The following is a 14,983-nucleotide window of genomic DNA, read 5'->3' as shown; positions in this document are numbered from 1 at the left end:
TTAAAAAGGATTTTATGAATTTGACCTCAAAGGCAAGGGAAGTAAAAGCAAAAATAAATGAATGGGACTACATCAAACTAAAAAGCTTCTGCTCAGCAAAAGAAACCATCAACAAGGTAAAGAGACAACCATCTAAACAGGAAAATATATTTCCAAGCAACACCTCCGATAAGGGCCTAATATCCAAAATATACAAAGAACTCATACGACTCAATAACAACAAAAAAGCAAACGATCCTATCAAAAAAAGGCATACAGATGGCCAACAAATGTATGAAAAGATGCTCAACATCACTAGCTATTAGGGAAATGCAAATCAAAACCACAATGAGATACCATCTCACACTGGTTAGAATAGGTAATAAGTTAAAATAGAATAAGTAATAACAAATGTTGGAGAGGATCCAGAGAAAAAGGAAAACTCATACACTTCTGGTGAGACTGCAGATTGGTACAGCCACTATGGAAAACACTATGGAGGTTCCTCAGAAAACTAAGAATCAATCACCATATGGTCCAGCAATCCCTCCACTGGTTATTTACCCCAAAGACTTGAAAACTCATATCCGAAAAGACATTTGCACACAGATGTTTATAGCAGCATTATTCATGGTGGCCAGAACATGAAAGCAACTGAAGTGTCCTATGATAGATGATTGGATAAAGAAGCTGTGGTACACATAGACAATGGAATATTACTCAGCCATAAGAAGAGGTGAAATACTGCTATTTGCAACAACATGGATGGACCTCAAGATAATCATGCTAAGCGAAATAAGACAGACAGGAACAGCTGAAAATCACATGATATCACTTATATGTGGGATATAAACCTAAAAGCGACAAACGAACAGGACAAGCAAACAGAGATTCATAGACATGGACAATGGACTATTGGTTACCAGAGAGGAGGTGGAAGGGTGGAGGGTGGATGTAGATGGAGAAACAAATTTAAATTATTTCTTCAATTAAAAAAAATAAATTTAAAAAAAAGGGAAAGAAAAAGACTTGAATAAACATTTCTCCAAAGAAAATATGCAAATAACCAATGAGCACATAAAAGATGCTCGACATCACTAATCATTAAGGAATGCAGATAAAACCCACAATGAGACATTGGTTCGTACCCATTAAAATGACTATTATTAAAAAAAAAAAGAATAGAAAATAACAAGTGTTGAGATAATGTGCAGAAACTGGAACAATTGTGCACAGGTGGTGAGAATGTAAAATCATGCAGCTGCTATGAAAATAGTCTGGCAGTTCCTCAAAAATTAAACAAAGAATTACTGTATGATCCAGCAATTCCACCTCTACGTACATACCTAAAAGAACTGCAAGCAGGGTCTCTAAGATATTTGTACAGTCATGTTTATAGCAGTGTTATTCACAATAACCAAAAGATGAAAGCAAACCAAATGCCCAACGATAGATGAATAGATTAATAAAATGTAGTCTATACATGGAATGAAATATTATTCAGCCTTTGAAAGGAATGAAATTCGGATACCTGCTACAACATGGACGACTCTTGAAATTTTGCTAAATGAAATAAACCAGACACAAAAGAACAGATATTGTATGATTCCATTTATATGAAGAACTTAGAATAGACAAATGCATAGAAATAGAAAGTAGAATAATAGTTTCCATGAGCTATGAGAAGAGGGGCCTTAGGAGTTATTGCTTAATGGTTATAGAATGTATGTCTGAGATCATAAAAAGTTATTTAAATAGAAGACGTTGATAATTGCACAACATTGTGAATGTAATGTAAATTAAATTAAATTGTGCGCTTAAAAATGGTTGAAATAGCAAATTTTGTTATATATATTTAACCACAATTTAAAAATTTAAAAAACAAAGGAAGGAAGAAAGTTTTTAGTGTCAGGAGGCAGGGGTGGCAGGAAGGAGGTGGGCAAACTAATGATGCAAGGGTACCGTTTCAGTGGGGAGGAACAGGGGCTCTGTCAAGAGAAAGCACAGGGCCTGGGCCATCTCATCTGCTGGTGAACACTGCTCAGGCACCACAACTAACATGCTGGACAGCAAGCTTGAGACATAAAGGAAAAGTTGCACAGTCACTAAACTCAGATGGTGTTGGCTGGCAGTATGCGCCTTCCCGCACCTCCTGCGTCATTTCAGGCCTGAGTCATCGGATCCTGGATCTTTGCTACAGCCTCCTACTGTGCCCCTGTCCCACCCTCTGCCCCTTCAACTCATCTTCCCTAATGCCAAGGGGGTGAGCTTCCTAAAGCAAATCTAATCCTGCTGCCTCGGCTCACAGTGTCTCTGCTGGTTCCCTCACTGGGAACCTGCTGCCTCCTGGGGTTGGCCAAGTCTGTTTACGGGCTGGTGCCAGCACGTCCCTCTGGCCTTGTCTCACATGCCTCCCCTGCACTAACCTCAAGTTCCATCTGGCCAGGCTGAACTTCTCATGTTCCCTTAACAGGTAGGTGCTCCGTGTACACTGGAGTGGTCTCCAGACCACTCCCTTGGCAAACTCCTACAGATCTTTAAGACTCGTTGCAAATGTTACCACTACTATCACTACTGTGAGCTAAGAACAGAAGTGGCAAGTAGGCCACACGTAGACCAGGCACACACACCCCTCAGGTGACACACTTCGAATGTGGACTTTGGCTGCCCTAGTTGGGCGGGCGAGCCAGGCTCTGCCCCAGAGAGCAGGAGGTGCCTCGGCTTGTTCATTCAACTCCGGTCACAGCCACCATGCCTGTAAGGACCTGGGAGCTGAGCCTGCTGCTTCTGCTGGAGCTGGGGCTGGGGTCACAGGAGGCCCTACCCCCACCCTGTGAAAGGTAAGAGCGAGAAGGCAGCTGGGGATGGAGCAAAAAGGCCGGGATCCAAAAGATTGGGATGAGATCTTAAGCCCTTCAGAAGGAAGGAAAGAAAAGGAAATTTGTTTGTTTGTTGTTTGTTTGTTTGTTTGTTTGTTTGTAGTAGGTTCTGTGCAGGGCACTGACTTCTAGTGTGGGGAAAGAAAGAGTTGCCTGAGGTTGGCCTATGCATAGTCTGGGAGCCTGCTGGCCAGAGTGCTCCTTTCTGCCCTCCCTCCAAGCTGCTCCTTGAAATGCACAGGGCTATTCTCAGGACTATTCTAGAAAATGTTCTGCCCAGGAGTAGAGGGCCTGAAAAGACCTTCTGGATCTAACCTCTGAACTTGGTGACCAAGGGCAAGTCAAACCTCTTTCCAGAGCCATAGTTTCCACCTCCAAATAATAAAGATAAGTGACCCTGTATTGCCTCCTGGACGCACAGGGTATTGTGCATTCTTCATTCAACATGGATTTATTGAACTCTCACTATACCTCGGGGGCCGCAGAAGTAAACAAGAAAAACAAGGTCTCTGCTTTCATCGACCTTACATAATAACAAGAAAAGTAATGATAGAACCAAATAGTGATAGAAGCACAATTAAAAGTAAAATAAAGTTAGGGAGCCACTCACGGAGATGAGCAGAGAGTGTTTCAGATAGGAAGGGGAGGGAAAGTGTCTCTGAGGAGGTGATGTTAGGACAGAATTGTGAGAGGAATCATCCCTGTGCAGATCTGGGAGGAGACCATCCAGGCATGAAAACTACAGTACAAAGGCACTGAGGTCGCTGTTCAAGGATTAGAAAGAAGGCCTGTGTGGATGCATAAGAAAATGAAAAATAATAAGAAAAAATTCGAAAATACAGTCCCTTGATTATTGTCACCTATAATAGAAAGAAAGGAAAATGAGAGGTGGGCCAAACTTAGATTCTGGCAAGTCCAAACTACAGCCTCTCATTGCAGGGCCCCTGCTAAAGGAATGTGTTGGGGAAGATCCACAGCCACTAGCCTCAGAACCATTCTGAAGGAAAAAATTATTCAGAAACAGCAAATAACGAAGAAGATTCCCAGGAGAATGAGATAGACAAAGGAGAGAACCAATGAACTTGTCCGAGCAGACAGACATCTTTAAATAGTTATTAAGAAATAGGGTGAATAAGGCAAACATTGATGGGGCAAAACAGAGGAGAAAGGGAAAGGGGAGAGTCAAGGAACTATCCTAGCAGGTGAAAATCTTTGAGCAGCTACTAAGAAATGGGGTGAATAAAGCAGCTGTTATAGGGTCAAAACAAAGGTCTTAATGCAGCACTCTTAGAGGTTGAGTAGACCAATGGGCCCCCCCCAAATGGAAAGTCCTTAAATGAATCTGTTTTACTCACCTTACTTTGGAGGAATTTGGAAAACTGTAAGGCAAAGATGACAATGAGAAACCCAACCTACAATTTGCTGGGGCAATGGTCCTGAAATTTAATCAGGATAAAAATTGATGAAAGGGTCAGGGTTCCTCAGCTCTATCCACTGCTAAGGACTCAATGCCTGATGCATATGAGTGGGCAAAATGGTCAGAGGGTAGAGAAGTCTCTTGGACTCTGCGACATGGGAACCCCATGCATTGTGGTACCAAAAGCCAAAACCCACTGGTGACACCCTAAAAGGGGCTATAATCAGATTGAGCAGATACAGGAATGCAACAGTTGATAGTATTAGGATGAAAGTTCTGATGAAAACTGGAGTATTTAAACAGGCCTTACATCAAGTGGTTGTTTCGCCTTTCCTGAATGTTTTATGAGAATGGTTGTTACATCTGACTGGGGAACACTTCTCCTACCTGGTATTGTAAAACCAAAACCCATTGGTGAAGTTCTAACGGGGCCATGGTTCAGAATGTAAGGGTTGATGGGATTAAGGCAAAAAAAGCTTGGATGAAAATTGATATGTTTGAGCAGTTTTTATGTGAAGCGACTGCATCTATTTTACCTGAATGCAACACAAGGATGGACATTGTATGGACATTGTATCTGATCAGAGAACGTTTCCACTATCTAGTATTATAAAACAAAAGGCATGTAAATCCACCCATCGAGCAATATTAATTGGACACTGCAAATGATAACGAATAAGGTTGCCCAAGTCCACACAGGTTGTAGCCTTCTGTAGAGCATAGCCTGGGGCTTATAACAAAAGCCTTTGGATACCTTCCAGCATGACTGCTGAGACTTTGGACTGAGAATTTTCCTTTGAGAGGCAATTACTATCATGCTATCAGACATTAATTGAAACTGCCCCTATGACCAAAGGACATAAGATAATCTTGAAACCTGAAATACCCATAATATCTTAGGTGATATTGGAGAAATGCTCTAAGAGGGAGGAGAGTCCCCAGAAATTTCCATAATAACATGAGAATGGTTTATGCAGGGACATGCTACTGGGAGAATATACAATTACTCAGTATATTCAAGAGCAGGTGCTGTTTTCCCCAGGACTGACTTGGGAAGCACTTGAGGAGCTGCCAGACTCTATTGCTACTTGGATAGTGCTCTGTAAACAGCTCTCAACTAACCGACAAAGAGCTGCTTCGTTTATGGATGGCAGTTCCAAGGTGAACGGATAGCATACTGTTTGGAAGGCTGCCACTGTGATCAAAGATGATAGAAGCAAATCACTTTGGTGGGCTGAATTACATACTGTTTGCTACTGTGTTTGTTTGGGTTTTACCTATTCTTAGTCAGTAGCCAATGGCCTGGCCATATGGTCAGGAAGAAGGGCAATGGAAAACTGGTCTATAAAATCGATGCCCTTATGTAGTGCAGTCCTACAGAAATCACTATGAGAATCTGAGGGCTGCATTAAAGTAGAATACATTGATGCTCATCAGAAGAACTCCATTCCTTGATCGGAAGGTGACTGAGGCTGACAAGTGGGTATTCCAGTGCACTCATGTGAAGTCGCCACTTGGTTCCTGAACTGAGTGGATATTGGGAGGCTACAGCAATGCAGAGATGGCCTGAATCTAGATAGAGTCCACTTGTACTCTCTGAGGCACAAAATGCCAGTAAGAACTATTTTGTCTGCCAAGAAGAGAGACAGACTACAGATGGCTGTAGGGCAGATTCCTAGGGAAAGGACATACATATAACTGGCAAGCTGGACTGATGCTGGTAGACACAGATCCTGAGAGGAACAGATACCTGCTCTGGACTGGGATTTGCATACTCAGTGGTAGATACAAATGCTCAAAATATTGAAAAAGGACCAGAACAGAAGATGCTGCAACAATTTTAACCACTGAGTTACATTTCTTCATGCCAAGGAACATACTTTCATCCTCAGAGTAATGGTTTCATAGAGGATTGGAATGGGCAACTAAAACATTGGTTGTCTAAGACAGGGAGAGATATAGATATGATGGGCTAGCTTACACACCTCCACAAGTGTGTGCTCACACTCAAGATGAAGGGTCAAGGAAGGGTTCCTACTAGATAGATCCCTCTGCTTTTCTGGGGAAGTCTATGGAAGAGGGAGTGGAGAGGATGTTGGTATAACTATACGATTCTTTCCATAAAAGGAAGACGATGGTACGACTATACTTTTTTCTTTCTTCCCACATCACTTCAACTTTCTTTTTCCTACCTAATGCAGTAGCCGCAGGACCAAGACTGCAGCTACAAGTGCCAGAAGCAGGGATGATCTGTAAGTAAGAATATGTAACTATACGTTTAAACAATTATGTCAAAATTCCTAAGAGGCTGTTGGGGCGGGTTGTGCATACACCCAATGTGGCTAAATTAGGTTGGCAGTGAATGCAGCTATATTGCCTAGTGGTAGGAATAGCCTACTCATTCTGGACCTATGTAACCCAGGGGATGGCAGGAGAGGCACATGCTACACTAGTATTGCTGCCTGCAATTTGGACTAGAACAATGGTCAAACCTAATGTTCTTTCTAAAGGTGGAAGAGTTTGCATATCAATGGAAAGATGGAGAAATAGTAGCTGAGAGTAAAATAATGAATAAATGTATTAATAATAAATGCGATGAAGGAAATCCACTATTAACACTTTAAAAGAGGCTCAGAGCAAGAAATGATATTGTCCCTTAGCTCAGTTATCAGAGAACCTTGAAAAGGTGAAACAATACATTGCTGAGACCACTCCTGCTTTGGAACCTGACAAGATTGAATGGAAGCCTGCAAACCTGGGTGGCCTCGCCCTGCTATATTGTGTCCATTAAAATCAGGGACCTTCCTAAGCATTTGATTATCGAGGTGTATGTTTACAGGGTAAGTAGTCTGCCAGGAGTTGTAAACCACGCAGTCTAAAGACCCAGTAGGGAGTAGTTCCGAAAAATTCCTTTCCAAGTGATATCTTTTGTAGAGGTATAACCGGAAAACTTACAGTCAAAAGACACTGGCACATTCTTAGGGTTCCCTTCAGTCATTAACAATTAGTCTAGCTCGTCATCATATCCTAAGATGAAATGTCTCCAAACCACTCAGGTTTGCAGGCTTTCATTCAGCGTTGTCAGGTTCCAAAGGCAGGCGTGGTCATAGCAAACCATTTCAGGCATCTAGTATAATTATGCTAAAGGCAAAATATTAACATCTTGCTCTGAGCCTCTCTCCAGGCACCAATGTAATGTTAGATTTCCTATTTTTGTTGCATACCCACTTATTCATTCCTTTACCCCTAACTATTATCTCTCCTCTCCATTTGCCATTTTTACTAAATCTTTCCACCATTGGAAGAGACATTAGGTTTGGCCATTGTGTTGGTCCATGTTGCCAGCAGCAAAACCAGTCTTGAAAGTGCCTCCCTCCCAGTCCGTTTCTGTTCACACAGGGTAGGGTTACACAGGTCCAGAATGAGTGGGTTATTCCTACCACTAGGCAACACAGCTGTATTCACTGACAACTCAATTTAGCCAGATGGGGTATAGGTACAAGCTGTCTCAAGAGGACCTCAGGAATTCTGATATAAAGGTTTAAAAAGATAGTTATACTTAAACCAACAAGGAATAAAAAGAAATCCTGATCTAAGTTCACCTGCCCCCCAAAATAGTTACAGTTTCTTGCTTAGGAATCATCCCTGCTCTGGCACAGTTGCAGTCCTCATCCTGGGACCACTGCATCAGGTAGGAAAAAAGTAAGTTGAGATGATGTGGAAAAGAATTGTGTAGTCCTACCAGCAACCTCTCCCATCCCCCACTCCCCAGATCCCTCAGAAAAGCAGAGGAATCAATCTAGTGGGGACTCTTCATTGACCCCCCTCATGTTGAGTGGGAGCACACACTTGTGAACGTGTGTGAGCCAGCCCTTCATGCTTTCCTCTCTCCCTATTTTAGACAACAAATGTTTTAATTGCTTCTTCCAATTCTCTATCAAGGCTCCACTCTGAGGATGATATGCAATGTGATATGTCCATTTGACATGATATCTCTTGCCCATTGTTGGAACTATGGGCTGCCCAGATTAGTACAGTTCCAATATAGTATTTTATAGTATTTTAAGCATTTTCATCTACAACCAGCTGCTTTTAACGTGCCCTTTAAATTTCCATATGATTTCCTTAGGGTTATGCCCCATATGGGCATCCCTTTAATAGTCTGGTTTTTCACAGCCCATTTCTAAGCTCATGGGCCACTGCCCTATGAGTTGCTAAAAATTCAAATAATAGGGGCTTTTAGCTTTCGATTTTTCCATCACTGTAAGGGAAACAGCATGCAATTCAGCCTACCAAGCTGATTTGTTCTTATGCTTGCCGAAGCTTTCCATCAGTCAATCAGAGTGCGGCAGCCTTCCAGACAGGATACTGTGGAAGTGCCATGGTAAAGCAAGCAGCTTTTTGTTGGTTGATACAGGGCACCTCCTGGTGCCTCCCTAGGTTCTTCCAGGGGCCTCAGCCCCATAGGAAGAGAGGCCACTTGCTCTTAAGTACCTCCTTACATTCTCCAAGTAGCATGTTCCTTTGTAAACAATTTTCATTTTATTAAGGAACTCTTAAGAAAGGCATTGCTTTCTTTATCAGAGTGTTCCTCTGATATTGCCCAAGACATTATGGGTATTTTAAGTTTTAGAGATATTTTATGTCCTTCAGTCATAGAAGGGTTCTCAATCAACACCCAACAACAAGCTAGTAATTGTCTCCCAACTGGCATATATTGTACAATGCATCTGGAAATTTTCTGGTTCCAAAATCAGCAATTGCCATTGGGTATAACTCATAAGCTTTTGCCATAAGCCCTTCTGATGAGGTCCGCACAGGGTATCTGTACAGAGAATGGGTCCATCCCATTCTAACATGTCACTGATGAAAATAGTTATCTTTTCTCCACAAAGAATGCTATACTGTTTCAAATTAACAACTAATGCGGGTTCAGGCAATTGTTTAGGTTCTTTACTACACAAGGACCCTCCTCATTCTCTCAGCTCTGTATGTCACTACCACCCACAAACCCCTACCCATCCCCTGACACACACAAACACAGCTCTTGTCCAGTGCAGGGAATATGCCCGATTCTAGTCTCTCTTCTCCCCTAATGGTGTGGCCTGATTTGTTCCCCTCCCCAACTAGCCAGATTTATTGCCATGGGGAACTCCTACACCAAGTTCAGATGGCCAAACTCTACCAGGACGACAAGCAGTTTGTGGACATGCCACTGTGCTCGGCTCCAGGTGAGGCACCTGGAGGCCCCACCTTCCCTTGAACCTTCAATCAGAGACAGCAGGGGCAAGACCAGGCAGAGAGGGGCCTCTGATCAGCAAGGGGCTCATGGGTTTTCACTGATTCCTCCCTGCTGCCTGTTCCCCAGACCAAGTCATACAGCGCTTCAATGAGCTGGTCAGCACCCACAACCACAGCATCCCCCAGCAGCAGCTGCAGCTGTTCCTCAAAGAACATTTCCAAGCTGTAGGGCAGGAGCTGGAGTCCTGGACCCCTGAGGACTGGAAAGACAGGTACAACCCCGGACAGGGTACAGGAGAAGGCCCTTCAAACAGGCTGACTCCCTGAACCCTGTGGGGCTGGTGTTCCTCCAGCCCCCGGTTCCTGCAGAAGATCTTGGACCCCAAGCTGCGGGCCTGGGCAGGGCAGTTGCACCAGCTCTGGAAGAAGCTAGGAAAGAAGGTATCAATGTCCTGGGCCTGCCTCAGGGCCTGACCAAGAGGGATGAAGCTGAGAAGGATGTGCTAGCTTGGGGTCCACACTGCCACTAGAACACAGATTGGGAGTCATATCGTAAAAACACAGTTCCTTAAACTCTGGATCCTTGAACAAAAGCTCTCTAAAAGAAATTTCTGAGGAAGAACATCTGCTTCTACCTCTTCACCTCCTCCTTGAAGACCTCCCAGCATCCCCCCAGGCAAACTAAGCCTGTCCTGCCAATTCCAGGCTGCCTAACCCTTCCTCTAACACCACCTGGTAATTGTTCCCTCCTGCTGGGTTCTCTCTTCCCTGAGCTCCTCAGGACAGGCCTCTGCTCAGGAATGATCACTGCTCCTGCTGATGTGGCCCCACCCTGTGACCAGCACAGTTTGACCTACCTACTGTTGGCACTTTCCTTTGTCTGAGGTTCAGAGAGGGCAGTGGTTTGCCTGAGGCTGCACAGCACCTGTCCTCCCACCTAGCCCCCAGGGCCCTAACACCCACAGGCAGAGTGGTGCTCCTGGCTCCTTTGCTAGAGTGGGCTGCTTCCCCAGCCAGCCACCACGGGAACAAACCCAAGCTATATTCCACTGCTCCCCTCAAAACCTCTCACCCACTAAAACCACACTCACTCACACACAGCTAGCAGTGAAGGGACAGAGGTAATGCATGACATGGTTGCAGAGCAAGCCCCTCTCTGGTCCTACCTTGCTCTCCCTTGGCCATGTTCACCTACATCCGCTTCACTGGGGAAAGGGTCCTGGGCCAGAGAATGGGGGGCCCTGAGTCTCTCTGGGCCTGGCTTGGTGGTGGCAGCACAGATTCGGGAGGCAAAGGGCGCCAGAGAAAATGGTCCCCCACCTGGGTCCTAATAGTGACTGTTGCTTGGTGAACCCCTGCTGGTGCCAGGCTGAGTAGTCGGGGCTCCTATTCCAGAGGCTCGCATGTGAGGGTGAGCAGACCAGGCTCCTAGTGGCCCAGGCCTCGGCCAAGCCCACAGGGCTGAGCAGCAGCAGAGCAGAACCCAAGCCTGCAGCTTCCAGGACCTCCACTGTCACAGCCCCCTCCAGCCTCCATTCCACAGGAAAAAGGGGTTCTAGGCAGGGTGCCCTTGCTCCTGACTCCAGGTGAAGCCAGAGGTCCTCCTCCACCCTGAGCAGTTCTCTCTGATCTACTCACAACACCCCTTCATTGTGCCTGGTGGGCGCTTTCTCGAGTTCTACTACTGGTGAGCAGCCAGGGGCTGCAGGGGTGGGTGTGGCAGGGAGCCCAGGACCAGCAAGATGGCCTGAGCAAGGTGGGGTACCCGATGTGGCCTGGGTGCATAGGGCAGAGGCGGGTGGGAGGATGCCTGATCAGGATGCCTGAGCCATCCCCTTCCCCCAGGGACTCCTACTGGGTGATGGAGGGGCTGCTCCTCTCTGAGATGTCTGAGACCGTGAAGGGCATGTTGCAGAACTTCCTGGACCTGGTGCAAACGTAAGAGGGGGCCGGCACCTCAAGGCCAAGGTGGAGGAGAAGCAGGTGCCACGGGTTTGGAGCTGGATTTGCCTTGTCTCTGGCAGCTGGGCAGGGCCATGTTAGCAGGCCTCCTTCTTGGCAGCTATGGACATGTCCCCAACGGGGCCCGTGTGTACTACCTGCAGCGCAGCCAGCCCCCACTCCTGACCCTCATGATGAACCACTACGTGACTCACACCAACGACACCGCTTTCCTACGGTGGGGACCCTCTCCCCATGCTGCCCTGCAGGCTTCCCCATACCTGAGACCTCCCAAGGTGGGACTGGGGAAGTGTGCCTGGGCTGAGGTGGTGCCCCGCTCCACCCCAGGGACAACATTGGGACCTTAGCCTTGGAATTGGACTTCTGGGCTGAGAACAGGAACATCTCTGTGAGCTTGAGGGGAAAGAGCTACATCCTGAATCGCTACCATGTCCCTTATGGGGGACCCAGGTGAGGGACCTCCTGGCCGGCCTCTCAATCTCTTGTCTATTAACTCTTGTTTGAGTGTCCCCAGGCCCCTGGGCAGCAGGGCAGGTGACTTAGCCCCACCTCTCAGATGGTACGACTGATAGTCCTGGGCTTTTCAGGGCTGTGGGCCCCAAGAACAGCTGAGTCAATGTTGCTCAGCCTCCGGTTGGGGCACGAGGGCTCTGAGCCTCTTAGTGCCAGGCTGCCCACTCTTCTCTTACCAGGCCAGAGTCCTATAGCAAAGATGCAGAGCTGGCAGACATCTTGCCAGAAGGTGAGCAGCAACAGGGTGAGGCGGACTGGTTGAGGCTGGGTGCCTGCAGATATGCCAGGCTTTGGTCCCCTGTCTGCTGCTGCCTTGTCTTCACAGGGGACCGGGAGACTCTGTGGGCTGAGCTCAAGGCGGGAGCCGAATCTGGCTGGGACTTCTCTTCCCGCTGGCTCATTGGAGGCCCAAACCCTGACTTGCTCAGCAGCATTCGAACCAGCAAACTCGTGCCTGTTGACCTCAATGCTTTCCTATGCCAGGCAGAGGATTTGATGAGCAATTTCTACACCACCCTGGGTGAGCAGACCAATGGGAGGGGAGGAAGGGTGGTACTTGTCCAGCTTGGGTCCTTGCCTCAGCCTTGGCAATAGAGCCGAAAGGAGGACCTTGTGTGAACGACCGTCAGCTTCCCAGCTTGCTCAGGACCTCATCCTTAATGCAGCCAGGGCAGGAGTACAAACGGTGTCCACTTCTATTTTTATTTGTTTTCCTTACTGGGAGGGCCTTCTAGGGCCTATGAGAAGACACTTTAGTCCACACATCCAAGCTCCCTCTGTTCCCTTTCCCAAAACAGCTGCCCTTTGACCCCTCAGAGCCAGGGAATCCACATAGTCAGAGCCTTCCTGAGGATGGACCCAGGGAACAAATAGTGCAGGTCTTGGGAGCTGTTCAGGGCCATTTACTCAGGGAATTCCATGTCCTAGGGGCTGGAAATGTGGTGGGCTCCAGGTGGGCATGTCCCCCTTGGTACTCAAAACTTCTTAGCCCTTGGGAAGGACAACAGGAGGAGGCCTCACATGGTACACAGGGCCCTGAAGGCAGTGTCACCCTAGGGAATGATTCTCAAGCTATGAAGTACAGAAACTTGCGGGAACAGCGCTTGGCCGCCATGAGGGCCATCCTGTGGGATGAGGAGAAGGGTGCCTGGTTTGACTATGACCTTGAAAATGGAAAGAAGAACCAAGAGTTTTACCCATCCAACCTCGCTCCTCTCTGGGCCGACTGCTTCTCTGACCTGGGTGTCATAGACAAGGCTCTGAAATACCTGGAGGTGAGGTGGGCAGAAAGGCAGGCTGGTACACTGGGGCCAAGACCACCTACTCTCTCCCAGACTGTGAACAAAGACTACTGGCAAGTGGCAGCCACTCCCTCCTGCTCCCTTCCCCCAACAAATCCCCATGTCCTAGCCTGAGGGTCTCACTGCAGCCACCAGGGGGCAGCTGTGAGCCAAGAGAAGGCTCAGGAAAAGGACACCTGGCTTAGGAGGGCTCAGCCTCCTGGCTCCCTGCCCAGTCCCCACCCACAGTCATAGTAATGTCTGGAACCTTCCAGGACAGCCAGATCCTGACCTACCAACACGGGATCCCGACCTCTCTCCGGAAGACAGCCCAGCAGTGGGACTTCCCCAATGCCTGGGCACCCCTGCAGGACCTGGTCATCAGAGGTAGGAGACAGGGATGGGGCATTTCCTAGGGCCTGAAGCCAGAGGCATTTCCCTAGTGCTGGGTAGATGTGAACAGAGGATGCGGGGGCCTCTCTCTGACATCTCTGCTCTCTCTGCCTCCCACTCAGCAAACATTTATGTCCACCCCACCTGTCGGGGGAATCCACGCTCCTCTCCCTCCACAGCCAGGCCTGGGATTACAGCAGGGTTGGCCTGTGGTTCCAGGAAAGAGGTCTTAGGGCCCGAGCCCCTTTCCCTCCTTGAGGAGAGTTGGGCTGGGGCCTCTGTGCCCACTGGGATGGAGGCTCTGGAGATTCAGGGTCCTGCCTCGGGGTGGGGGTCTAGGTCTGGCCAAGTCTCCTTCATCCAGGACCCAGGAAGTGGCTTTCCAGCTGGCGCAGAATTGGATCCGAACCAACTTTGATGTCTACTCCCAAAAGTCGGCCATGTACGAGAAGGTGAGCTGGCCCTGAGCCCAGTCCCACCAGTCTTCCTCCCCATGGTGACATGGGAGAATTATCAGGCTTTGCAAAGCCCAGGCCTAGGGGTGGTGGCGGCGCCCAGTGGCTATTTTTGGGGACTGCAGGGGTAAGAGCCACGGATCGGAGCAGCTTCTCTCAAAGGGGCTCCCATGTCTTTCTTCCCCTAGAGGGCTGGGGTGCGGGGGCTGGAGGGAGTTCTGACCTTAGAGTTTGTCCTCTTGTCCCCAGTATGACATCAGCAATGGTGGACAGCCGGGTGGTGGAGGGGAGTATGAAGTTCAGGTGAGTGGGTCAGCATCCAACAGGGAACTACAGGGCTCTGCTGTCCCAAGTGACCATGACCTCCCCTCTCTAGGCCTCCCATGTCTGTGGGTCCACAGGGAGGAGCCTGACTGGTGCTCCCTGGTACCCCCGGTTCTAGGCGGGTCCACAGCCTCTGGGTAGAGATCCCACACCCCGCTAAAAGGACTTGGGGGCCTTCCCCAGAGGTCTTGCCCCATCGGCTGTGCCTCCCTCCAGGAGGGGTTTGGCTGGACCAATGGAGTGGTCCTGATGCTCCTGGACCGCTATGGTGACCGGCTGAGCTCAGGGACCCAGACGGCTTTCCTGGAGCCCCACTACCTCGCAGCCACCCTGCTGCTTAGCCTTCCACTCAGCCTCCTGCCACAGTAACAGGTCTCACTGTCCTGTGTGTCTTCAGTTCCTCCTCTGGCTCTGGCTCCTGCCTCATTAAACCTGTGCACAAGTCCCTACCTTCTTCTGCTTCTTCATCCCCCATCCCTGGCGATCCCATGCCCTCCTGTGCCCTGGTCAGTCCTCGGTCACAGAGGAGTAAGGGCAGGG

At 48.1% G+C, this 14,983-nt stretch overlaps 1 protein-coding gene across 1 annotated transcript; it reads left to right on the top strand.

Annotated features, from left to right (window-relative positions):
• Positions 1-2,708: 2,708 nt before the first annotated feature.
• Positions 2,709-14,983, top strand: TREH (trehalase). The gene is made up of 15 exons (XM_025047318.1): positions 2,709-2,819; positions 9,406-9,506; positions 9,644-9,788; positions 9,870-9,957; positions 11,103-11,203; positions 11,362-11,454; positions 11,579-11,695; positions 11,806-11,928; positions 12,171-12,220; positions 12,317-12,511; positions 13,048-13,265; positions 13,547-13,658; positions 14,004-14,116; positions 14,369-14,422; positions 14,660-14,983. Exons 1-15 carry the CDS (start codon positions 2,731-2,733, stop codon positions 14,810-14,812), a joined length of 1,752 nt encoding a protein of 583 aa, XP_024903086.1. The 5' UTR covers positions 2,709-2,730; the 3' UTR covers positions 14,813-14,983.

Source organism: Pteropus alecto, unplaced genomic scaffold, assembly GCF_000325575.1.
Source record: "Pteropus alecto unplaced genomic scaffold, ASM32557v1 scaffold215, whole genome shotgun sequence".
NCBI classification, from domain to species: Eukaryota; Metazoa; Chordata; class Mammalia; order Chiroptera; family Pteropodidae; genus Pteropus; species Pteropus alecto.
Note: the sequence above shows the minus strand (reverse complement) of the source record. Positions and strands in the feature narration are given on the sequence as shown.

Coding starts and splice junctions, on each gene's coding strand:
- TREH (XM_025047318.1), top strand. CDS start 2,731: ATGCCTGTAAGGACCTGGGAGCTGAGCCTGCTGCTTCTGCTGGAGCTG. Junction 13,266..13,546: donor AGGCTCTGAAATACCTGGAG/GTGAGGTGGGCA, acceptor GGAACCTTCCAG/GACAGCCAGATCCTGACCTA. Junction 14,423..14,659: donor GAGGGGAGTATGAAGTTCAG/GTGAGTGGGTCA, acceptor GCCTCCCTCCAG/GAGGGGTTTGGCTGGACCAA.